The sequence below is a fragment of the Myodes glareolus genome, chromosome 4 (assembly GCF_982192425.1).
Source record: "Myodes glareolus chromosome 4, mMyoGla1.1, whole genome shotgun sequence".
NCBI lineage: Eukaryota > Metazoa > Chordata > Mammalia > Rodentia > Cricetidae > Myodes > Myodes glareolus.
Window position 1 is genome coordinate 55,463,217 of NC_142029.1, and position 26,970 is coordinate 55,490,186.

Below are 26,970 nucleotides of genomic sequence, written 5' to 3' on the forward strand. Positions count from 1 at the left end.
ACAGCCCTCCCCAGAGGCCGACACCCCAAGCACCTCCCCACCCAGAGGAACCTCCCTACTGCACAATTCTACACTCTGCTTTCAACCAAAGGCAGGCCTAGGAGAGGCGGGGTTGGGGCGTGCAAAGCTTTCTGGGAAATTAAGCCCTTGTTAAGAGGCTTCTGGGAGTTGTAGTTCCTATTAGGTTCCTGTACACAGGCATATTTCCGTTTTTTCAGGTTGAGTCTTCTATTGCTCCAGGATAATGGAAAAAGGCATGGGTTCCTGGAGGCATCCAACCTGGTGGATTCATAGCAGAAAATGTACTTATGATATTTGTAATATAATACTACATGTATGTCTTTTAAGGGACATATTATGTGCTACTGTGTACTGTTTGGCTGTATCATGCCTAACTCATGTTCCCACCTATGTATTTTAAAAAATGTCTTCATTTATGACTTTCAAGAAGTCGAATATACAACATAATGGAGAAATGTCCGAAACTTTTTTCTGTTTGTCAGATTTGTTTTCAAATGCAAACACATGTAATTCTTTGTATGACAAAAGTTGGATAAAAGCAATTTGGAGAAAAAAACTTAAAACTTTTTACGGGTTGATAATTTTTAATAGTTATATAATGCTTACATTTATTAGTGACACCTATAACTGTACTGTAGATATGAATTTATATAATTAGAAAATGTCTATGATTGTCACTGAAGCATAATATCAGAATTCTTAACTCAAAACATCTAATTGTATTATCTTTCCTTGTCCTAGGCCAAAAATTTTAAAAAGGAAAATCAGATAATTTAAAGGGTTCTGATGGCATACATACAGTCTTTTACTTTGGACATAACATTTTATAGCAATCTGTGGATTATTTCTTAAAATCTAGGTGAGTTATGGAAGTTTTATACAGTTACAAGTGGCTTTTAAAAATAAATCTTATAGGATTAATATGTAATTAGGTTAGCTATAGTTTAAATGTCATTTATATGATTTCCTATATGCTATATTTATTATGTGCATATGTGGGTGGCTGCATGAATTTATGTGCACTGGGAGCATTGGGAAGCCAGAAGAGGATTCAAACACCTGGGGATGGAGTTGTGAGCCACACCCTGGCCGTGGCCACTCATTTTTGGCTCCAGGATAAACTAACTATCTCTTACTCCCTTGGAAGTGAGAACCATGCTCTGCGGTGACAGTGCAAATGCTTTACCAGGCTGGAGTCACACAAAATTGGTAACGCTGCTCTCCTTGGTGCGTGCGTGCTCCCCTGTGAACCTCATTTCTGGGCAGTGGCATGACTTTGCACTCTATGCAGACCCCCTCTTTATAAAGGGGAAGTAAACACAGATCACACAGCAAGTCCCACTGTTGGGCTGTAGACAGTGGAAATGTCCTGCCAATCAACTTTCTGCAAAATTCTAACTCTAAAATCTTCTCTCGTTGGTTGTGTTTTGTATTTTCCTTGAAATTCTTTATAGCTCTATCTGTTGACTTTCTACTGCCAAAAAAGAAGAGGAAGGAGGAGGAAGGGGAAAAGGAAGAGAAGCAGCAGAACCAAAAACCTCACCACTTTCAATTACAAAATTAGCACATTTAACAGACACCACAGAAGGCTGACCTTAAAGCTGACCTTTAAAGAGAAAGATAAGGAAAAGCTTCCAGCCTACAAAGAGGCAAAAATGGACCTGTGCCCGATACACAAAGAACTGGGAATAGTGCCCAGGTAAACTCAAACTGATCGCTCTTCTCTCTAGACCTCCCAGCTGCTTAAATTTGGCTAGCAAAAGGAACTTTTGACACTGGCTCCCCCTACCTGCCACACCCCCACAAATGGGATCTGACCAATCTGTTTTCAGGAAGAAAAAAAAAAAGCAGTTTCCTGGTGACAGGGACAATCAAAGCCAGGATAATTTATCAGATTATCGTCAGAGAAAATGGTTCTGAGATAATGGGGGGAACTGTCATAGTCAAAATGGAATTATTTAAGCCGATCCTTCCCAAAGTTATGGAATCAATCTCTTTCCTGTTGCAGTTATAAAACACCATGGCCAGAGCAACTTCAGGGAGAGAGAGTTTATTGCAGTTTACGGTTCCAGAGGGACCAGAGTCCATGGCGGCAGAAGGAGGCCTGGTAACGAGAAGCAGGCATTATAGCAGGAGCAGAGAGTTGGGGACTCCCTTCTGGAACCACAAGCAGGAAGCAGAGATCAGTGAACTCAGTGGGAGGAGAATTTTAACTCTCGAAACCCGCCCCTAGTGACACACTTCTTCCAGTAAGACTGTACCTCCTAAACTTCCCCAAACAACTCCAACTGGGAGACACTGGGACATTTCTCATTCAAACCGTCACAGTAAGTAGAGTCAAAACGCAACAGGAGTAAAGATATTCTGAAGAAAGACACGCGCACCCCTCCTGCGGCTGCTGGGTTCCTGACAGGGCGCCGATGTGCTGGGAGAAGGAAAAGGCTGACACCTGCTGTCAGCCAGAGAAAGAGATGCAGGTAGGAATGCAGACTCAGGGTCTATGCTGGTTTGCCGAGACTTCCCTGCAGCGGCTCTCTCCACGGACAAAAACGGACAGCCATCCTGCTGGGACCTTGCAGCCAACACTTCTCACCCAGGAGATGAGTTAACACTCAAGGGCATTGATGCTAGAGGACTGGGGCCACATCCATCCCACTCCCCACCCTCTTCTCTGCCTCCTGCCTGGGAGTCAGAAAGTCTGACTGCAGGCTCTCCTCCGTCTCCAAAGGTGGAAGGAAAGACTCCCTTCTTTGCCAGGTGGGCTCTGATTCTCTTCAGAGACCCCACTGTCTCGTCTGTCTCTAGTGCTAGGGCCTGACTTCTCCTCAGAGCCCCCACCATACTACTGCCCTGTCTGTCCATGGCATTAATAACTTTTCTAACAAACTCCTTAGTTGTCTTAGTTAGGGTTTCTGTTGCTGTGGTGAAACACCGTGACCAAAGCACGTTGGGGAGGAAACGGTTTATTTGCTTTACACTTCCACATTACTGTTGATCACTGAAGGAAATCAGGATGGGAGCTCACACAGGGCAAGAACCTAGAGGCAGGAGCTGATGCGGAGAGCATGGAGGGGTGTGCTTACTAGCTTTCTCAGCTTGCTTTCTTATAGAACCCAGGACCACCAGCCCAGGGATGGCACCACCCACAATAAGCTGGGCCCTCCTGCATTGGTTACTAATTGAGAAAATGCCTTACAGCTGGATCTCATGGAGGGAGCTCCTTAGCTGAGGTTCCTTCCTCTCTGATGACTCTAGCTTGTGGCAAGCTGACACACAAAACCAGCCAGCACACAGTTCATCACTGAAAAAAGTCAGGACAGGAACTCAAACAGCACAGGAACCTGGAGGCAGGAGCTGATGCAGAGGCCATGGAGGTCCGCTGTTTGTTGTCTTACTCACCATGGCTTGTTTAGAACCCAGGACCACCAGCCTAGGGATAATACCACCCACAATGGACTGGGCCCTCCCCCATCAATTGCTAATTAAGAAAACTCCCTATAGCTGGATCTTATGGAGGCATTTTCTGAATTGAGGCTCTCTTTAGATGGGTATACTTTGTATCAAGTTCACATATAATTAACCGGTACATTAATCCCAAGAAATCCATGCCCACCTCATCCAAACCTAATACTTAACTTCTAGAAGTTTCTACTAATGCTGATGTTGGGGTTCATCACCCCAACATGGCTTTAGTAAAGCACCCCGAAATGGCTTTAGTGTTCTTGAACAGGGAACTGAACAGAGACACACGATTGCAGCAGCAGAGGTTTATTAAAATACACTTCCAAAACTGGGTGGTGGTGGTGCATGTCTTTAATTCCAGCATTTGGGAGGCAGAGGCAGGCGGATCTCTGTGAGTTCGAGACCAGCGTGGTCTACAGAGCTAGTTCCCGGACAGCCAATGTTGTCTAACAGAGAAACCCTGTCTTGAAAAACCAAAACAAACAAAACAAAAAACAAAAACCAAACCACTTCCAAGGGAGGAGGCAGACCTGGCCAGAGAAAGAAGGGTTCAGTAGTTCACCAACTCTCTGCTACACAAAGAATTGTGATTCTTACGTCACAAAGCATGGGCTTTGAGGGTTGACTGCACAACACAGGCTTTTCTGCATGCGCTTTTGACGCCATCTAGGGGTGAAGGAACATTTTCATTTTGTCTGTAGATTAAAGAATGAAAAGACAGGGGAGAAAGCTTTGCTGGAAAGCCCTGGTGGAGCCACAATATGATGACAGAGAGGAAATCTGGGTCCCCTCTCCGGGGTCTCAGTCTCATTATTTGAAGAAGTTAGGAATGGACTCAAGCAGATGCCTGAGGGCAGTTTACTGGCGTTTGTAAAGAGAAACCCCAGGGCAGGCCGAATTCTTGCAGCTGCCTAGAGGAACAAAGAGTAGGGAAAAGAAGTCACATTTTTGAGATAAGCCACTGTGGAGGTCAGTCACAGGCAGCCAGGCAGATGGTGCGGAGAAGAGCAATCCAAAGTCCCAGAGAGTTTAAAAGGCTCCGGCCAGCATCTAAAAGAAAAATAGAGAAGAAAAGAAAAAGTGAGACAGGCAGACTGACCTGTTGGTGGATGATAGGGACTGTAGTAGGAGGGGGGAGTCCTGGGAAGCTGAAGTACTGTATTCAGGTGAACCCATCTTCCTAGGGATGGACTCCTAACTGGCTGTTAAGGAATAATCTTTCTGTACAGTGTGAAGATGTATCACTCTAATTGGTTTAATAAAAACTGAACGACCATCAGTTAGGCAGGATTTCCTGGCAGAGAGGATGGACGCTGGGAAGAAGGCAGAGACGCCAGGAGATGCAGAGCAAGTGGGATGGGCACTATGGCGGTGAGGAGGTAATAGCCACGAGGCAGAAAGTAAATTAATAGAAATTAATAAAAAAAATAGTAAATAAGTTATGAGTTAGTTAGAAACAAGTCTCAGCTATCGGCCAAGCTTTCACAATTAATGATAGTTTCTATGTCATTACTGGGAAGTCAACGGTCCTGATGAAGAAGACAAACTACAACCAGGTCCTTAACCTACCTTACTAGGTTAACTAACTAGCTTCCTTCCTTTCGTCCTTCCTTCCTTCCTTCCTTCCTTCCTTCCTTCCTTTCTCTTTTTCTTTTTCATACAGTGTATTTTGATCTTATTCTTTCTCCTCCCCCAAATCCTCCCCTTCCCTACCCACCCAATATCATGTTCTATCTTAAAATACACACACAAAGAGAGAGAGAGAGAGAGAGAGAGAGAGAGAGAGAGAGAGAGAGAGAGAGAGAGAGCACTCTGTGTTGGTCAAGTGCTCCTGAATGAGGCCTGTCTTGGAGTGGTTGACACACCCAGTGCCCAGTGCCACACCATTACAGAAAACTGATGTTTTTCCTCTCGAAGCAGTTATCAACTGCAAATAGCTTCCTGGTTACAGGCGGGACTTTGGGCCCCCTCCCTTTCTCCGTGCTGGGATTTGTCCGGCTGGAACGTGCAGAGGTCTTCTGCAAGCTGCCAAAAATCTCTGTCTCCTTAGAAAACGCTGTTTCCTTAGAGTTGCCCACCACCTCTGGGTCTTATCATCTCTCAGCCTCTTTTTCCATGTAGATTCCTAATCCTTCCTGGAGGAGAAGATGTAATAAAGACATCTCAGTCAAGACCTTTGAGGAACTCTTAAGGGAGAGACAAGAGCATGTCTCCATCTAGGGGTGGTTTCCATCCATTACCGTAACACTGTAATTCTTCCTGCAGCTTCATAATGGCATGTTGTTAATCCCTCTGGGAGAGGATAAGACCACTACGACAATTTTTGAGTCAAATTGAAGAAAGCTTTATTAACTACTAGGCAGGAAGGTGAACACTGGCCAGATCCATCCTGGGGATTCCCAGACAATGGCCGCAAAGTAACGTTAGTCCAGTGCTTATAAATGGAAAACCCACAAGGCTACGTCCCACTTTCATCCAATCAGGGCAAGCATACATCCTGACATACTTCCTGTCTAAGTACCTCCTGCCTCCGTGAGATCAAGCACAACCTGTGCAGTTAGGGCAACCAACCTTTGTGTACAGAAGTGGAAACACCTGGCTTGTTACATTATATGAGCAACAGCCACCAGCATTCCAGGAAGTGATCTGTCCTTGGGCAAGGGGAGCTAACAGATTAGAGGCATTTCTGTTTTATAGATCTCTTTAGCACAGTAATTTAAACTTAAAACATAACTTTAGTCCTCACAATGTCCCACGGATGAGTTTTAGCACGGTAATGATTCATAGGTCACCTTCAAACATTAGAGAGTTTCTGCACCAGGGCCAGCGGCTGGATTTAGTTAACCGCAGTCAGGGAATTTCCGAGCTTTCTTTTTTGCCAGCGGATTTCTCCCCAACTATGGTGGTTCTGGATCCTTTGCACGAAGACTTTCCAGACCACCCTCTGCGCCTTGTTCTCCTGCTTAGATTCCTTCGTGAGCACTGTGGTTGGGGAACTGAAAGATGAGAACCCATCTTCCATAAATGTCTCCACGCTGTGGGGAGGCACAGTCTCTGCCCACGTGGCACCGCAACGCTCTTCACTTTATTTGTTGGTTGTAGAGAAAGATCTGGATCCCGTGTGGCAGACACTGGCTGGAATCCCTGTATTGTGATGAGTTCACTCTGGAACTGCACTCTCCTACAGGGCACAAGAACAGAATTTGCCCTTGAGCATTGGGCAGGTTCCCTCCCCCCTTGTCTAGGGCTCAAGTACAGCTGTCCCATCTTCTAACTTTTGAGTATCAAAATGAGATCCTTCAGGGTATAAAAACATACTGGTGGTTATATACTGACACCGTGGTAAAAACACAACAGTTCCGAGAAGGAATCCAGCGATGGGATAGATTAAAAGAGTGTGAAGTTGTAATCATGGGATATGTATTACACCAACAGGCCAAAAGAACAAATTGCTGGGTGGTGGTGGCACGCTCCTTTAATCCCAGCACTCGGGAGGCACAGGAGGCAGAGGCAGAGGCAGGTGGATCACTGTGCGTTCAAGGCCAGCCTGTCTCAAAAAAACCAAAACCAAAACAAAAATAATGATGTAAACAAAACATAAAGTAAGATTACAACTATGGGTAGATTTATACATCCATAAATCGTCGGCAGCTAAGACATCCTTTTGCCTGGTTTGAAGAGAACTGTTAAATCTCTTAACTGTTTGCAAAGGGAGGTATTCTTGCCTTTAAGATGTTATTCAGACTGTGGAGATTCAGGAGGAACAGGTTTTGTTCTAGAAGAGGGCTCCTTCAGTTCTTTCCATTTGGATGGAGTAGGCCTCTGTCCATTCTGAGAAGGTATCCATAAACATCACAAGATATATCTTTCACTGGGCTCATGTGCCAATGTCCTTTCAGACGTTATTGCCTGTAAATGGCCTGGAGAGCCAGATGGTCCACAGCTGTCTAGAGAAGCTCAGCTGAGGACTCTCCACGTTATGTTTCATTGTTAGACCAAGTCAATTAAACAAAAAAGTAATAGTGAAAAGGCAGAAAAAGGAGTTTTTCAGTACAGTACCCAAGGGAAGAAGAAAAGCCCATGTGATCCCCAGGTCTGTCTTTGGCATCCCAGCATGAGGTTTAGGTTTCAGTGGAGAGCAAGCTGTACCCATAGCTATGCCATCCTGGTCAGGGTGTGGTTCCACCAATAAGCATCATCTGGGTTCCAGTCTTTCCCGTGAGGTGGCCCAACAGGGTGGGAGAGCTGTATGAAGTGACCAGTTCCTCCTTTGGCCAGCGACAGACTTCACCCTTCCCTTCTCTCATTATGAAACTCCCAGGAAAATTCCAATGTCCTGACACCTGTCACTTCAATAGTCTGATAGCCAATGAGAGGGACCCAAGGGATTTCTTCAGACTATCTTCATTCCTGCCAGAACCGTTAGAGATTTCTCTTGACAGCGGGAGCAACAACTTTTCTCGAACCCCACCAAGAGAAGCTCATTGCCAGAGCCTAGGTTTCCACAGCTATGGCAAGTGTTGCCCCTTCAGTTCCACCTCCATGCCTAGGAGGGATTGGCTGGTCTGGGAGAAATGTGTTATCCCTGGGGCTTAAGGTTATTGTGTTTGTAATCACTTCCCCTGAGCTCTTTAGATTGTCTCTATTTTGTCTCTGTCTCATTTGAAACCTCACATGCTAGTTTTCAGCCAATTTGATACAGGCTAGAGAGATTCTGGAAGAGGGAACCTCAATTGAGAAAATACCCTCACCAGACTGTCCTGTGGGCAAGCCCATAGGGCACTTAAAAATTATTATTTATTGAAGATTGATGTGGGAGTGGCCAGTTCACCGTGGATGATGCTAACCCCGGGCTGGTGGTCCTGGGTGCCGTAAGAAAGCAGGCTGAACTAGGCAAGGACATCCTTCCATGGCCTCTGCATCAGCTATTGCCCTCAGGTTCCTGCCCTGCTTGAGTTCCTGTCCTGACTTCCCCCAGTTAGCTGTTAACTGGAATTATAAGCAAAATAAACCCTTTCCTCCCCAAATTGTTTTTGGTCATGATGTTTTATCACAGTCATAGAAACTTTAAGACACCCAAAAGCCAAATTTAAAAGTTAACTTATAGTCTGAGGTCCCACTGTGGCCTAATGAGTATCTAGAGAAATCTTACCTTAGGATAATAACTTTTAATTATAGCAAACAGATATTCTAAGTTTCTTTATCTCTTTTTTACTTGATGATTACTTTCTGTCTCATCTTTAAAAAGCATTTTTTTAGTCGTATTTCAGTCAGGCATGGCAGCACACGCCCTTAATCCCAGCACTCAGGAGGCAGAGGCAGGCAGATCTCTGTGAGTTTGAGGCCAGCCTGGTCTACAGAATGAGTTTCAGAACAGCCAGGGCTATGCAGAGAGACCCTGTCACAAAAAAACAAAACCAACAAGAAAAATATATTTCTTAATAAAACGAGTATGTTCTGATAAAAACACAGGAATTTGTATCTGAAATGCAGAGAAAGCATGTTAACAGTATCTAAGACGTTTCTTTTTCTTCAACCAAAGGCAGGATAAACTGTCTCCACTTCATTTTGTGTTTGTCTCCTTACATGTGTTTTACCTGATTACATGTAAGTTAACATGCTAAAACACAGAGGTAAGCCTGTGTCCCCAGTAATTTGTAAGATGGTAAGCAAGCTAAGCAGGAAACAGTTGTTTGGCTTTAAAATGATGATGATGATGATGATGATAGTTATTATTTTTACCTTTAGTACCAAACTGGCCAAGATAAAATCTTAAAAAACTCATCAAAAGAGGAAGGCACAGCGGACAGACAATAGTTCTACACTCTAACAATAACAATATAGTTGCAAATTGAAAGTCATCCTACTTAACACACACACACACACATACACACCTTAAATTTATAATAGAAATGCCAAGAACGGTCAGTTTAGCATGCAATACATTTTTAAAAATGAAGTTGCTGCAGATTTTGTGGCTCGGTTGTTTTTAGGGAGTTGACAGGGGCAGATCCAGGTTTATCCCTGCTATCTCAAGCACAAAATGACGCCTAAAAAAGTCACATGTGTAGTGATGAGGCAAGCAGGTCTGCTTGCCTCATCATGAGTACACAAGACACAACTACATTAAACCTGGAGCACTCAGTGAGAACAAAGGAGAAAGAAGATGCGAGAGGGGGCCTAGGAGAGCAAAATAAAGGACCAAGTGATGGAGCTTGGTATGTGCTCTAAGGTCAGTGTCTTTCCCCATTTAAACAAGTAACAAGGGAGGGCAATGGAAGTGGCCTTAGTTTTCTAAAGGCCTCTATACCCTGTTGAGACACAGTAGGATCGTGTCCTTTCCTCTGGTAAATGCTCTGATGTTACCATAATTAATTGGTTTCTTAATACTTTTTTTTTTAAAAAAAAAAAAATCCCTGCAACAAGGTTTTCTACCATCATCTGATGTCTGCGGGCCTTTGGTTGGGGTTGTTGAAATCCCAAACACTGGGTTTCTGAATTGGGAGGGTCTCTGCTCTGGGCACCAGTCAGTAGTGTGTGTGTGTGTGTGTGTGTGTGTGTGTGTGTGTGTGTGTGTGTGTGTGTGCGTGCACCAGAGGCATTCCTTTGAAACTCTCCGTCTTATTTTTTGAGGTAGGATGTCTTACTGAATGGAGCTTTCTGTTTGCCTAGGACCCCAGTCCTGGGATTACAGGCATCCACCCCCACATTCAGCTTTTACATGACCGCTGGTGATCTGAACCAACTTTTTAAGCTTACACAGCAAACTCTTTACCCACTGAGCTATTTTCCCAACCGAGCGGATGGGATTTTGAGTCAATAGTTCATCTCACACCTTCTAGCTTCCTTCCAGTCCTGCTGTTTCTCTTCATAGAGTAAGGACCATGTTTGTGTACTTTCATCCCTTGGCCAACCCTCCTAATACCCAGTCTATGTTGAGGACAGGGAATGCTTTAGAGAAATACTAACTTTTTTCTTTAGGATCAAACGACTTTCAGTTCTTGAGGAGGCATTGGCCCTGCATTGGAGAGTCCATGGGAACTACCTAAGGGGGAGAGACGGGAAACAGAGGGTCTCTGGGGTAGGAGGAAGGCATTTCTCAGGCCCATGCGTGACGCCTCACGACCTGAGGGTTGGGGGTGCTACCCCATTCCATCACACCACCATTCATCCCCGGTGAGCCAAGAAGAGCCTATAGGAGGGTTCAGAACACCGGTTTGAGTCCCCAGCTCTTCCATGTTTTATTGCCCCTCCAGCTGGAGTTTGAAACAGCTACTGATGTTGTCTTCCCAGGGACCCTGCCTAGTGATAACCTTCCCAGGACTGAGACACAAGCCCCTGCTTACAGGCATCTGAGGTCATTTGATCCTACTTAGATAGAATGAAGGCTCCCACGAAAGAGCCTTTAGAATGGCCCAGGTATCTAGGTTCAAAGAAGAGACTTACATGAATGGCTCAGATCTTTTTCTAAATTGCCACCTAAGGTAAAATTGCAAATGTGCAGATTTTCCTTCAGGATCTCATATTTAAGAGAGTATGTTCCTACCCAGGAGACACTGCCACAGGAGCATTTGAGACGGAAGAACTGGGCTCTTTCCCACACTTATCCTCCCAGTGTGGTCAGACTATAAAGTCATTTTCCTTTCCCAACTTCTGTTTTTTAATGTTTTGTTTTAAGTGCAGGGAACTAAGCCTCTGCATTTGTGGATGTTAAGTGCATAAATAGATTAAATGGAGGGGATCAGGTAAAGGAAGACGTGGAGAATTGTGGTTTCTGCTAGAGGCACTAGCGTGTCTGCTGAATTCTTGCATCATCAACAACAGAATTAAAGGTCCACAAGAAAGGTCACATGCACAAAGCATGCAGATGCACACACACTCACTCCAAAGCCATCCATGCACAGAGCCACATGAGGCCTACACTTATACTTCACTTGACTGTATTCCCCAAGTTGATGTGTTCGAAACTTAGTCCTTGATACAACAGTGTTGAGAGGAGGGGCATAATTGGAGATGATTAAAGTCACAAGGGTGATGTTCTCATGAATGCATTCATGCCTGGGGTGGGCAGTTAGTGACCTCCGGGGCAGACTTAGTATACAAATGCATTTGGAGGTCCTGTCCATGAAGGTGGTACCACAGCAGTCCAGAGGTTAGAGCGGAGGCGTTGCAGGGTCCGCCCTCGCTGGTGTCAAGGAAGAGTTCATTCAGTGAGATTCAGCAGTGGCCACACAGGCTAGCTCTTGATCAAAGCCCCACATAGCTGAAGGACAGAAAAATAGGCAACAATTCAAAAAAGGAAAGTTCAAACTAAATAGCCTTCGGGTAGAAGCAATGAAACCTGGGAGCCACATCCTAGACAGTGGCTGGACTCATATCACAGCACACACTGGCACCTTACAAAGAGAAGGCTATCTTGACATGGGTTCTGAAGAAAGTCCCCAAGTATTCAAGGACAGAATGAGAAGATAATGCTTTTATCCTCCTGATATGACTTACTTTGAGTTCCAGAAATCACCATCTGTGTCAACAGAGGTGAGAGCAGTGGACCCCGGTGTGCCCACCGACTGATGGCAGGACAGCAGCCTCCTTGCCAGAGCATCATTGTTTGTATCAGCTGCCAGAGCCACGGTGCCATTTACTAGCTTTCTAAAACGCCGCATGGGGAGTGACCTCTGATTGCTCAGCATCCACTCTAGGTTTCCAAAAGTGCAGGACACTAATCTTTGGATTAATCTCCGAGAAAACACACGTAGAATCTCAGTTAAAAAATATCAAAGTCATTTAGAAAATACCCAGTTGGTGAGCTCATTGCAAAGTTTATTCCTGACTTGCTACCAGTATTGGTTCTCTGTATTCCTCGGGCCTGCTTCCCAGCCTTATCCCTCCGGCAAATAAGAGAGAGGCCTTTGCTCCCGGTGAGGGAGTCTCACATATGCACTTTTGCTAATACATTTCCCAGATTTCAAAGAATTGATTGTTTTGCTATGATTCATACCTTAAGATTTATTTCTACTGTTTAGATTTTCAAAACAGAGCTCATTGAGAAACTATACATGTGATGTTATTTCTTTCATTATAGCAATTATTCGTAATTAGAGCAGCATTTAATGCAATTTGCAGTTATTCTCTTTGGAGCCTTGTGTTGATATTGCATGATTTGTTGGGAGATGTGGTGTGTTTTGCTTATCCATGACACAAATAAGCAGGCACAATAAAGGGCTGCTCAGCCATCACACACAGACATATCCCTGCTCTGCCTGAATGTGTAATAAGCAAACATCATACGCACTTTAATTATGATTTCACTGTAAATATATATTATGATTTGATATATATATAAGCATCTGATAATGATACCACATGTTAATTAGTTTTTTTAAAAAACTTTATTTAACTTTATTTCATGTGCATTGGTATAATGATGTCAGATTCTCTTGAACTGGAGCTACAGACAGCTGCAAGCAGCCATGTGGGTGCTGGGAATTGAACCTGGGTCCTCTGGAGGAGCAGTCAGTACTCTTAACCACTGAGCCATCTCTCCAGCCCCTTCTTCTTTTCTTCTTCTTCTTCTTCTTCTTCTTCTTCTTCTTCTTCTTCTTCTTCTTCTTCTTCTTCTTCTTCTTCTTCTTCTTCTTCTTTCGTCCTTCCTTCCTTCCTTCCTTCTTTCTTTTTTTTGATTGAGTTTACACTGTCAGACTTGAATCCAATCAGACAGATAAACAGTAAACAAGGAACATGTCACAATGGTTCCATCAATGCCCTTTCTACAGTGCAGGATGAGGACCCAAGCCACAGTCTCACGCCCCCTCAGGCTAGAGTGTATTTGCACTGTCACCAGGACACTCGGGAGAAGACACTGCCCTCTGCAACACTCATGCCAGAATGTGTAGTCAGAGCTGTCTCATAATAACATTCAAATTACACCAAAACCCTTTAACCGAAAACACATCATAACTTTAATCTTGTCTGCCCTAAGTGCATGAGCATCTATGTTAACTCCAAAGGTTTCGACACTTTGGCTCATTATACATTAATCATCCTTCCATGCCAGTTTCCTAAAACAGCAGTGTGGATTCAGAGGGACACTGATGCTCCAACGGGCAGCACGGACCGCTCAGAGCAACCATTGCACTGGGCCTGAGGATGCGGGCCTGCGTCTCCTGCAGCCCTGGCCTCAGAGATTATGTTCCCAGGAAGTATTTTTCAGGTGCCTGTGATAATGTTGAGAAATACTGGCCTCTGTGTGTTTGGGATTTTTATTCATTTTATCATAACTTATGTTTTGTATTTTTTGTGTTGCAATATGAGTCTATTTGTTTTCTGTGTTCTTTCAAAGTAAGTCACCCCTACTACTGCTTCAGATGTTCCAGAGGGTCCAGCATAGCTCATGCGTCAGCGGGTCCAGGCAACTGATTCCTAAAGAGCCTTCGGTTGGGTGGCTCAGTCCAGGTCCACTGGCATCTTCGTTCTGCAGGTCTGGGGAAGAACATTTAGCTTTTTCTATGTTCCACATAAAAAGCTTCAAGAGGTGCGGTGGTATGGGACAATGGCTTATATTCTGTCAATTATATTTTAAATAAATGCTGATTGGTCAATAGCCAGGCAGGAAGTATAGGCGGGACAACCAGTCAAAAAGTAAAAAATGGTCAATGAGAACAGGAAAATTCTAGGAAGAAAAAAACTCCTGGTTGGCGGTTATGAGCCCACCACAGAAAAAAAAAAAAAAGATATGACTGCCTAGCTAAAAAAGGTACTGAGCCATATGGTTAATATAGATAAGAATAATGGGCTAATATAAGTTGTAAGAGTTAATAAGAAGACTGAGATACTAGGCTAATCAGTTTATAACTAACCTAGACTTCTATGTGATTTCTTTGGGACTTAACGACTGTGGAAACCGGGCAGGACAGAAAACTCAATCAACAGAGAGCAGTTGGTTGCACCCATAATAGTCAGTCACACCACTATTGTCCCAGTGGGCACATCTTATCTGTGGGTTGGTATTGGAATTCATGGAGCTCACAGCTGATACCTTATAGCACAACGAAAGCTAGCCAGCTTTCAACTCCATTCCAGTTTGGTTTCTCGGTACTTCTAAACAGGGCGTATAATGTCTTCAGCAACAGTGTCTTAACATCCAGCTCTTCTGGGGAACCAAGAGCAATGACAAAAGCCTGTGTTTTTTCTTTTTGTTGTTGTGTTTTTGTTTGTTTGCTTTTGTATTTTTGAAACAGGATCTGTGTAGCCCTGGCTGTTCTGAAACTCACTCTACAGACCAGGCTGGAGATTCTCTCTCCTCTGCCTCCCCAAAGGAGTGCTCCACCGGGCCTGGCTAAGCCAGTGTTTTAGTTGTTGTTTGGTTTGTTTGTTTTTGGTTGTCTCTGGGGCCTCTCTAACTAACAAGGTATAAAGAGAGATTCCACACCTAGCACGGGGGGGGGGGGGTTGTTTATCAGCCCTTGGCTTCTAGGAGCAGTGTTATGCAGCTAAGCAAGATGCACCCCTTTGCAGTCTTGTAGGCTTCAATATGGCGTTCTCATGTACCTTTGCTTGTTTACCTCTCCCTCTCTACCCCTGCATCTCCCTGTTTGTCCACTCCCACCCCTGCTTAAACCTCTCTACTCTAAATATTCTCCCCATCCACTTTCTTATTACCTGTGTTTTACCAGGCCCTCCCTGAAGACACCCCTCCCCCTGGTCCCTTTCTGGTTTTCTGGTTCTATGGGTACTCCAAGTTAAACATACAGATCTAAAGATTAGAATCCATGTGACATTTGGCTTTTGTTCTGAGTCTGGGTTACTACAGTTGGTATATTTTCTCTAGTTCCATCCATTTACTACCAAATTTCATAATTTCAATTTTTACAGCTGAATAAAATTCCATTGTGTATATGTACTATATTTTGATTATCTATTTACATGTTAATGGATGCCTAGGTTGATTACACCTTTTAGCTATTGTGAATGGAGCAGCAATAAACTGCTGAGATGATGACAGTATCTTTGTAGTATTATAGAGTCTTTTGTGTGTGTGTGTGTGTGTGTGTGTGTGTGTGTGTGCGTGTGTGTGTATGGATCAAATGGTAGTTCTATTTGTGGTTTTTTGAGAAACTTCCCTACTGATTTCTGCAGGGGTTGCACCAATTTACACCCTCACTAACAGAGCATACCCTGTGAAAATCCCCTTTTCTCACATTCTCCAGTATTTTGTCGTTTCTTTTCTGTGACAGAGTCTGACTGTAGTGAAATAGAATCTCAAAGTAGTTTTGATTTGCATTTACCTGATGTCTAATGGTGATCAACATTTTAAAAAATGTTTACTAGTCATTTGTTTTTCTTCTTTTGAGAACTCACGATGTAGACCAGGCTGGCCTTGAACTCACAGATATTGGCCTGCCTCTACCTCTCAAGTGCTGGGATCAAAGGCGTGTACCACCACCGCCCAGCTATGCTGGTTTTATTATTATGACTCTGTAGTAAAACCTGAGACCAGGTATTGTAATGCCTCCAACATTATTCTTTTTGCTCAGGATTGCTTTGTTTACCTGAAGTCATATGGAGTCTCCATGTGAATTTTAAGGTTACTCATTGTACTTCTGAGAAGTTTGTCACTAGAATTTTAGTTGGGATTGCAATGACTCTCTAAGTTGCTCTCGGCAGGATCACCATTTTCACAACACTAATTCTTGCAGTCTGTGGGCATGTGAGCCTTCCCATCATCAACTGTCTTCTAAAGTTTTCATAGCAGGGGCCCTTCCCCTCCTTGGTTGGGTTTGCTCCTGTTTTGTGTGTTTGTTTTAAAGCTATTATCAATGGGATTGTTTCCTGATTTCTCCTTCAGTGTGTTTGTCATTGGTAAATAGAAAAACTACTGATTCTTTTGTATGTTAATTTTGTATCTTGCTACATTGCTGAAAGCATTTATCAGTTCTAGGGGGTTTTCTGGTAAAATTTTTAGGGTCTCATATACAGAATCATACAAGCTGAAAACAGAGATATTTTGACTTCATTTCTTCACTGTATTCCTGTTAGTCCCTTCTCCTGTCTCATTGCTAAGACTTGGAGCAATATAACGACTAGGAATGGAGGGAGGGGCAGCCTTGCCTTGTTCCTGATTTAAGAGAGTCGCTTTGTGTTTTCTCCATTTAGGATAGTATCAGTCACGGGTTTGCTGTATATTGTGAATTTTAAGGTTACTCATTGTACTTCTGTGAAGTTTGCCTGTCCTGTCCATCCATGTCGCTCTGGGGCTTTTACCACAAAGAGATGTTGGGGCTTGCCAAAGGTCCCTTTCTGCCTCTATTGAGATAACCATGCAGCTTTGGTCTTTAAGCCCATTTATATGAGTTATTACATTTATCAGTTTGCATATGTTGACTCATTCCAGTATCTGTGGAAAAACACAACTTGACCATAGTGATGCACTTTTCCATGTGCTTCTGTATTTGGTTTGCAAGTATTTTGTGGAGAATTTTTGCATCTCTGTTCTTCAGGGATATTGGTTTTCTTTCTTGTGTGTGCCTTCAAAATCATTTTAGTATTAGTGTAGTACTGACCTTAAGAAAGGAAGCTTGATTTCTATTTCTATTTTATAGACAGATTTGAGAAGCATTGTTTGCGGTTCTTGTTTTTTGTTTTGGTTTGGTTTGGTGTTTTTTTTTTTTTCAAGACAGGAATTCTCTGTAGCTTTGGAGCCTGTCTTGGAACTTGCTCTGTAGACCAGGCTGGTCTCGAAGTCACAGAGATCCACCTGCCTCTGCCTCCCGAGTGCTGGGATTAAAGGCATGCACCACCACCACCTGACTGTGGTTCTTGTTTTAAGATCTGGTAGAAGTCTTATGTGAACGCATCTGGACCTGAGGCTTTTGTTGTTGGCAGAGTTCTCACTCCTGTTTTGATCTTGCAGGTCTGTTTAAATCATTGATCTCATCTTGGTTTAACTTTGGTCAGTCAGATGCAGTTAAAAGTTCATCCGTTTGCCACATGGTGATGGTGGGGGCCTTTGATTCCAGTACTCAGGAGGCAGAGGCAGGCGGCTCTCTGTGAGTTTGAGACCAGTCTGGTCTACATAGCGAATTCCAGGACAGCCAGGGTTGTCACACAGAGAAACCTTGTCTCAGAAAACAAAACAAGCAAACAATAAAAAAAGCTCATACATTTCTTTCATGTTTTCCAGCTTGGTAGAATGTAAGCTTTTAAAGTACGCTTTATGATTTCCTAGATTTCTACTATGTCTCTTTGTTCATTTTTAATTAATTTGAATCTTCTCTTTCTTAATTAGTGGTCATTTATTCTGGGAGATAATACAGTCTATGTTATGCATCTAGCCAATGGCAGATATTCAGTAAATGTAAAATCTTGGTATAAGTCTGCCTAAAATTTCCCAGTGCTTAATTGGTATATACAGTCAGGAATCAATATCCATCAGGGATTGGTTGCAAGGCCCTCCATAGCCCAGACTCCACAATGTGGTGATGCTCAAATCTCATAGGAGATGGTGTTACATTTGACTGTCATGTATACACAGCCTTCTCTATACTTAAATCTCTAGATGACTGGATAATACAGCATCAATGATCAGCAGTGGTCACATTAAAGAATAATGACGGAGGGGAGCTATTTATGTTGAGAAGAAATGTGCCCCCCAATGTTTTGTATCCACTGTTGGTGGAACTTGAGTGTGGTGGGCCCTCCTGACATAGAAGGCTGATTACTTAGCTTCCGCAGTAAAACAGTGAACCTCTCCATGATACAGGCATTTGTGATAGATAAATTTTTCCTTTCCTATACGTGACTTCAGTTTTTGGGTCCAGCCGAGCAGAGACTGTGGCACCCAGAACCTGCTTGCCCTCTGCAGACCAGTCCCAGGACTAGCCTCAGAGGGAGGAGGTATGTACGCAGGAAGCTTCTAGAACCTGCTTGCCCTCTGCAGACTAGTCCCGGGACCAGCCTAAGAGAGAGGAGGTATGTACTCAGGAAGCTTCTGGGGCAGTGATGCTGTGGCCGGAGACGATGAAGCAGAAGCTGGGCTGTGATACAATCACAAGGTCTCTGCTGTCCTGTGAGAACTCTGATGTGGGCGTGGCTCCCAGAGTTATTCCCTGGCCATTTCTGACTGGTCAGTGTATGTGGCTGTCCTGGGAAAGAGGTTTGGCTTTGGTCAATGATGTCCTCTTCCAGGGCAAGTCCCTGAAAACCTGATAGACCAGTGTTGCCAGGAGGTGGGGAAAGAAGTCCTAATGTGTGTGTGTGGGGGGTCTGTGTGGCAAAGCACCCCATACAACCTGACTTTGGTGGAGGGAGCTGCGGGGAGGCATTTGCTGTCAGCTCTGTACCCAGCATTCACCCTTCCTTTGTGTGGTGGTTTGAATGAGATGGTTTCCAGAAGCTCATGTGCTTAAATACATGGTCCCCGGCTGATGTAATTGTTTGGAAAGGATTGAGAGGCATGGTCTTATTGAGGAGGTGTGTCTGGGGTGCGGGCTTTGAGCATCAAGAGTCACAGGCCATGCTTACTGTATTCCATGCCCCGTTTGTAGTTTGAGATGTGGTTCTCAACTGTCGTTCTAGCCACCTGCTGCCTGCTCCCTCTACTCCGCCATCGTGGAGTCTTCTCTCTCTGGAACCTTAAGCCTAGAACAAATCCTTCCGTGTATAAGACGCCTTGATCGTTGCGTTTTATTACAGCAACAGAAAAGCGACTGGTGGGCTTAGAAAGTGGCTTTGTTTGGAGCAGCATGGCGATCAATAAAGTCCCTGCCTTCTTGGGGCCCTCAGCATGAGTCCCTGTCCTGGCCATGTGACATCAGTGGGCATCTGGGTTCCTAAGAGCACCCTAGACTCATCCGAAAAGATGGGAGGCTTTATTCGCTCAGGCCACAGTGATCAGGTTTGGGCTGCGTGGAACCTAACCCAGACCCAGACTGTCCAGAGGGGGTCATCAGGTTCCTGCTTAAGAACATGGTCCTTTAAGGAAAGCGGACATGGTTGGCAACCCAGCTAGCTCTGCAACACAATGGATAAGTCACTCAGTTAAACTTTTCTATACTGGGGATGGTCCAATACATTTGTTTTAACCTGTAACTCTAGCGTCGCTGGCTTGATTTAGTTTGTCTTAGGCGTTCTCAGTTGCGGGCACTGAAAAACGTGCCTGTGGAAACTCCTCCATGCCAGCTATAAGGGATATATAAAGTTGGTCAATTTAAAATAATAACTAACCTTTTTTTCTATGCAGATCAAAAGCTTATTAGATGCTGCCCCCTAGTGGCTGAGCATAGTATCGCTGACTGTAAAGAGGTTTTAAGAGAAACCTGGACCAGGAGAGTTGGACTAGTCCCTAACCATCTCAATTTCAATTTGTAACTGTTGTGACCCCATTGTTTTAATTTACTGACATATTTTAACAAATAGGACTTGGGGTAGGACTGCCGCAGAGACCTAGGGAAAGCCCCTTTCCTTGGCATCTCAGCCTTCTCCTGGGTATATTGAGGCCAGTGCTCTCAAAACATGTTGTGCCAACCTGTGATAGACTCAGGACAGACTCGGTTTAGAGAAGCACATCCCCCCCCCACTCCCAGAGAAACAGGGTTTTCCCCAGGATTGCAAAGACTCCTGGAGACTATGTAGGAGGCAGGACTCATTCAGTTGACACACTGGAGGCAGACTTCAAGAGCATCCTCCGCTGAAGGCACTGTAACTCTGAAGGTTCTGTTCCTCTTGGTGACACTTTCCTCACCAAGACCCATCAGTCTCAGCTGACTTAGCCTGAATGATAAAAACCCAGAGGCAGATACTGGGGATCAACCTGAAGATCAGTAAAGCAAAGCAGCCAGTCACTGGCTTTCACCTTCACCTCAGACCGAAAATGGGCGAGATCCTGTCTCCATGAATCCTGAAGACTCCACAGCCCACACACATTGCGTTCCTGTCTCTTCCCCCTTATTTCTCTCTGTGCCCAGCCATATAGCTCCTGTCTCCACCTCCCTAGTGCTGGGATTAAAGGTGCGTAATTCCCAGTGCTGGGATCACCTTTGTGTGTGAGCTCTGATTCTCTTTTAAAAAGATTCAATCTTTTGTAGCCCAGGGTGACCTTGAATTAACAGAGATCCATCTGCCTCTGTCTCCCGAATCCTGGGATTAAAGGTGTGTGCCACCACTGCCTGGCCTGTATGGCTGACTAGTATGGCTGCTTTGCCCCCTGATCTTCAGGCAAGCTTTATTTACTAAAACAAAAATATACCACAATGGCTGGCAGCCGGCTTCAGTGGCCAGGAGGGCCTGATCATACCTATGCACTCAGCAAATTCCTCAGGCAGACTCTTACTGAGCTAGCTCCTGAGTGGGCACTAACACAGGGCGACAGCCCTAATATCCAGTTCACTAGTCCTAAGCAATAGCAATCCAAGCCAGCATCCCACTAGCCACTGTTGCATCCTAACACGCTAGGGCAACCCACACAGCCTAGGATGCTGAACCTGCTCTGGGGGAGTTCCTGAAGATTCAGAGACGCATGTATCCCTACCTTTCCTGCAACAGTTCTTGAGTTCTGGAAAAAGAACTTACCTACATCATCTCCAAGTCTAATTCTGTTGTGCCTACAAAGACCTTCAGATAGGTGGAGCAGTCTGGTAATCTTCTTGGTAGACCATTTTTTATGACTAATTGTTATTGCCAGGCTAACTACTACAGGTCTATACTCAGGAGGCTATGGCAGGAAGACCATAAAATCAGGGCCTGATAGGGGACTAAAGAGAGAGTTCAAGGCTGGTCTGGGCAACTTACTGAGACCCTCCCTTAAAGAGAAACAGGACTGGGGATGTAGCTCAGTGGTAGAGTGCTTGCCTAGCATAGGTCGTGTCCTGAGTTCAATTCCTGGCACTGAAACGAACACACTCTAATAGCCTGTAAGTATTCTGTTCAAAGTGGAGCTCAACAAAGAATGCTTAGCTCACTATGTGTGGTAATGTTCGCTCGCAAACACCAACACTGAGGCAGGAGGATTACAAGTTTGACAGCAGCCTGGCAAATACATTGAGGCTCAACGAGAGAAGGTGGGGAAGAAGGTGGAGGGAAGAGAGGCAGTAGAGGGGGTAGAGAGACAGAGACAGGGAGAAGGGTGACCATACACATAATACAGCCCACAAAGTTGAAGTTGGGTGGGTAGGAAGGTGAGAACAGATCTGGGAGGAGGTGGAAGACGGGCTGCTTAGGATCAAAATGTGTTATATGAAATTCTCAAGTAAGAACATTTTTTCAAAGGCTAAAAAAACGCCTGTGTCATGACACTCTGGAATCTGTAGTCACACAAATGTACACGTGTGCGCACACACACATACACACCACACACAAGAGATAAAATGAATTCTTAAAGAGAACATCTATGTTCTATAAAATTTTATATTCTTTATATAAAATATCCTAGTCTAACCTGTATTCTATAAAAAGCTGTCAGGCTCTGGCTACACACTTGGAGATATCTCCAAGACACGCACTGTTGAAGAAGTTAAAGAAAAACTTCCGAGTTGTTGCTAAAAGAAGCAAGCAATTAAAGGTATTTATATTCTTTAAAATTAATTAGATTTATCAATTTTAGTGTTTTGTCAGTGTGTATGCGCACCGTTTGTGTGCCTGCTGCCCATGGATGTCCCGAGTTCGATCCCCAGAACCAGAACTGTGACCCACCACGTGGGTGCTTGGAATTGAATCTAGGTCTTCTGGAACAGCAGCAAGTGCTCTTAGCCTCTGAACAATCTGCCTGCCCCCTAAAACTGTACCCTTATAAGCAAGTTCTGGGACAATAGAGCTTGTTTCTAGTTTTAAATTATCCATATTTGTGAATTCCTGTAGAAAATTTCAGAGAGATAATTGTCCAGTGGCTCACAGTGGTGTCTCCAGAGGATGTGATATTGTGACATCTGATGCTTGTCCATTTCCCTATAAAATCCTTAGGATTTCAAAATGATTTCTTTTGCAAGCCTCAGGTAACCTCAGGAAGTCCCAAGATGGAGGCTGTCCAGTAGAGAGACCAAGGCATAATCAGGGTGGAGCTTTCAGCCCCATCCCCCAACCTTCAGAGATGGGAAGGGCCAAAAGTCATATTGATCACCAAAGGCCAAAGACATAATCAATTACGTTTATGCAATTAAATCATCATAAAAACCCAAAGGACAGGGTTTGGAGAGCTAGGCAGGAAGTTAACGGAACGTGGCTCAGCAGGACAGTATTGGGAGCTCTGTGGTCTCCCCACACTGCATGCATTTCCTCAACGCTTTCCCTGGTAATAAACTGGTGTTTCCCTGAGGCTCTGTGAGGGCTCAAGCAAATTAAGCCCAAGGGATGGGTGGGTAGACCTAAGTTCACGGCTAGTTGGTCAGAGAGAGGCACAGGGAAATCCTAGCAACTGGAGTACAGTTACGCAGCTGAGTGTTGGGTACTGAGAGGTCTGACATGATAGGTACATAGCTCAGGACAGACCCGGATGGAAGCCAGCTGCAGAATCGGCTGCTCTGACATGCGGTGGGAAAGTCTACACACACCAACTGTCTGAAGTACGTGGAGAGAGTGCCATGGGGGAAACTGAGGCTGAAGCTGTAGCTGAGACTCCTTCCCGATAGGGAAACTTCACTTTGGAGGTTGTTGCTCAGGATTATTTTCCAGAATGTATTCATTTTACTATAAAAATACAAAGCTAAGCACATCCATGGGCAGTTCCAGACCTGTCGTGAGTGATGCTATGAAATCACTTCCAAGAATCCGTGGTCTGGGATGCACTTGTATATATTTAGCCTCATATTTTGTATTAAAATTAATCTGCTGGGGAATGAGGGGTTTCAGAACTCTGTGCTCTGGGTTGCCAATGTCTTAGAAGGTAAAACCTTCTCCTATACATTTTGCTGTCGGCTCTTACCCAAAACACTCTCACCAACACATCCCATGAATTGGTATTTTTAAAATTCCCTCTTTTATTTTTAAACCTTCAGGCTATGTTTAGCAGATCTAAATCCAACAATTTGCGAGTGGGTGAGAGAAACCCGAATAGGCTTTAATAAGACATAGAGGGGGAAATATGAGCTTAGAATTTTCAGCACTATGGGGCTGGAGAGATGGCTCAGAGGTTAAGAGCATTGCCTGCTCTTCCAAAGGTCCTGAGTTCAATTCCCAGCAACCACATGGTGGCTCACAACCATCTGTAATGGGGTCCGGTGCCCTCTTCTGGCCTGCAGGCATACACACAGACAGAATATTGTATACATAATAAATAATAAATAAATATTTAAAATTTTTTTTCAGCACTAAATAAAGCAGTTAAAGTCGAATTAAAAAACACCGTTTCTCCCTTGCAAAGAACTTGAACGACTCAGATACACAACATGAGTTGTACAGGCTAAGAATTCTTCAAAATCTTTATTTCTACAAACAAAACGTGTTCAAATGCAACACCAGACAAGAAGGAAGAGAAAGGGCTGGAATGCTAGATGCTGGAGAATCCCACGTGCACGGGCCAGGTCTTCGAAACAAACTAGCACCATTGTCCTAGAAATCAAGGAGTTAGTTGTAATTGTGCCTGATATAGAAAATATTTTAGAAAGATTATTTAACTATCGAGTAACAAAGCTGTTTTTTTTTCTAGAAACCTCTTTAAAAATCAATTGGAATTCGGCATTCGAAACTGATGAAAATGGTTCAAAAATGGACCCAATTTTCCAGCTTGTCAAAGGGAATGAGTCATTAGTGATTTATTTTTGGAAGGGGGAAAAAGCGCCCCAATTTGGCTTTTGGCCTCCTTCCAACCACTAAGCAGGTGCAGCAAATCGAACATTCCTACAGGGATAAGAACACATCTAAAACTGGTCTCAGAAAATATTCTCCTAGACTATAAAAATACTAAATGGAATACAAAAATTCCAGCATATGGAGCCAACAGACTATAGCGGACAAGATCTGAAACACACTTAAAGCTATGTTGTGCCACAATCATCATGAGCATCAAGTATTGTATCATTTCCTATGAGCCCTCTGACCCAACCTTTATTTCCCCTTGAGTTTGTTACCATGTCAGATAGAGACCCAATTCTGTGTTTCTAGCAGAAGCTACGGAAGGACCTGCTAAACAACTTGGCATTCAGCTGGTTCCCAAAGTGCCGGAAGTGCAACTGTAACGGGCTGGGTTTTGTTTTGTTTTTTTACAGATCAGGGGTCAGCAAACACGGTCTGTGAGCCACAGCTGGCTGCCACCTATTCTGTTTGGCCCGTGGAACACAAACACAGTCACACACACACACCCATTTATGTCTCGTCATGTCACCAGAGCACAGCTGAGAGGTGACGGAGCCCCTGTGCGACCTTTAGGTCTACAGAGTCTGCGATACCAATCTTCTAGTTCCTTCATAAAAAGGCTGTCACCCCACTTGGAACGCATAACTTTGGGAACATTTTCCGCTCAACAAGGTTAAGGTAAGTGTTCAAGAACAAGAAGATTTTGGCAGAGGTTTGCTGGTTCCATGGCAGGCCAAAACATATATAAGCTTGGGTTGGCAGCTTTGAGTACTGAATCTGATGCTAGCGCTCTAGGCCGCACACAGCTATAATGGACCCTTGTTCCTCTGTGAACCGGTAATTTTGTACCATAGGAACATACTGTTATGTGCTTCCTGTTTGTCCGAAACCACAGGCATGATCACCCAACCTAATCCGCATCCATTAGAACTCCAACCATGATTTAGCAACAGACAGAACCAGCAAGAAAACAGAGCTGTGCTAAGTACCTTTTAGGCCCCCTCCCCATGACATGCATCATAATAATTAGTACTACTGCCATCCAGGGCGACAAACATATCCCTTTTGACAAAGCGAACCAAGTTCTCAAGAGGACACATGGGCTTGGGAGAACGCTTGTGGAAATCGTGGCAGAAAGAGGTGTGGAAGGTGACATCAGCCCCATTATAAAGAATCCGGACGGAATGTTCACTGGGCTTTTGACGGTCTTGCCAGAGCTCAAAGATCAGCCTGGCGGCGAACCTTGGGAACCTGGCTTCCAAAAGACCCAAGGCACTGAGGACTGGTGACAAGGTGACATCATGAGCAGAATAGAGGGTGAACAGCTCGTGGGGCCAGCCCGCGGCGGCGCGCTGCATCCGGTTGACCGTCTGATTCAGGATGGGGTGGGCCCCGAGGAGCGAATACCCGAAGTACAGGGGCTTCTCGTGCCGCTCTCGCTCATCCTCTAGCTGGTGCGTCTTCATCACCTTGAAGTGCTCCATGCCAAGGCAGCCACTCCTGCTGCAGGGGAAGCTGACGTTGTGGCAAAAGTGGCAGAGCATGGAGTCAATGGGGTTGGCCGCCCGCAGCTGCTTGGTGGGGATGTCCACGATCTTGGCCATCTCCCCGTAGGTCCGCTCTAGGTCGTTGTTCTTCAGGCGCAGGAGGTACTGCCGGCGCTGTTCCTTCTCTAGATACTGGTTTCTCAGTGGGCAGTAGCAGCTTCCAGAACAGAACAGGGCGCTTGGCTGGTGTTTGAAATAAATTTTCTTCCAGTCAAAATCCGGGAGGAAGCCGTAGAGTAAGGCCAGCCCGCTCTGCAGGGTGCGGCTCTTCCCAGTGGTCTCTAGGTGAAGCTGCTCTGAGGACCAGTTGTTTGGCAGAAGTTTGTGTTTCCTCAGATAGATGTCCCTCAGCAACTGGCCGTTCTGCAGATGCTGCACGACTCCTGCCAACACCAGGGGACACAGAATCCTTCTTACTAAAGTTTAACAAAAGGGCCACGAAGGACAAGCACCCATTTTGGTGTGTTTGAGAGCAGCAGAAGTTAACAGAAGCAGAAATTATGAGAAGGGTTTTCCAGAGGGATGGGGTGTGGATCCCTGCCTTTGTCACAGCCTCCCTACAAACTGACTCTAATTTGCATATACCTGAGGGCAGGTGTAGGCACAGTGCCCAGGGACACAACAGTCCTCAGGCAGGGAAGGCTACAAGGAAATCTGTCTACCAGTCTACTTACTGTTGGGACATTCCCTCCTTGACTCTGTTTCCATTATATTGCCCAACCGAAGGCCCTCTGTCAACCTCTGGGGCATTCTGTCTGGCCTCGCAGGGGCTTTCCAGGCTCAGCCAACTAGCTCATACTCCGCAACTCCAGATATCCAGACGGTATTTAAGGAGCAAAAGGAAAACAGTGCATTTGTCATGCTCCTTTTAAATGAGAAAGAAGGAAGGGCACAAGCACGTGTTCGCAGTCTCCTGCGTTTTGCATAAAGAAGCTTCTGCCAGATCCATGAGAAGCCAGTGGGGACTGCGTCTGGAGAAGGAGGGCAGAGAAGAGAGATGGGCGGGAAGTGGGTAGAAACAAGACTTCCGGTTCCCTTCAACACTGTCTTGGCTTTGGACCACTGGAGGACAGCAAGGAATGAACTTTTTAAAGAAATGAGAAAGCTTTATCTACAAGCAGGGGAGAAAGAAATCAGCAGGCTTGCCCTCAGACCTGCAGAA

At 44.7% G+C, this 26,970-nt stretch overlaps 1 protein-coding gene across 6 annotated transcripts in view; it reads right to left on the minus strand.

Moving 5' to 3' along the window:
- Nucleotides 1–23,860: 23,860 nt before the first annotated feature.
- Pxylp1 (2-phosphoxylose phosphatase 1) overlaps nt 23,861–26,970 on the minus strand; it is a 63,834-nt gene continuing 60,724 nt past the window's right edge. For all 6 annotated transcript variants that reach the window (XM_048452564.3, XM_048452562.3, XM_048452563.3 and 3 more), the window contains one exon: nt 23,861–26,191. In XM_048452564.3, the coding sequence (XP_048308521.1) occupies nt 25,254–26,191 (938 nt within the window). In that variant the 3' untranslated portion in view covers nt 23,861–25,253. The remainder of the gene's footprint in view (nt 26,192–26,970) is intronic.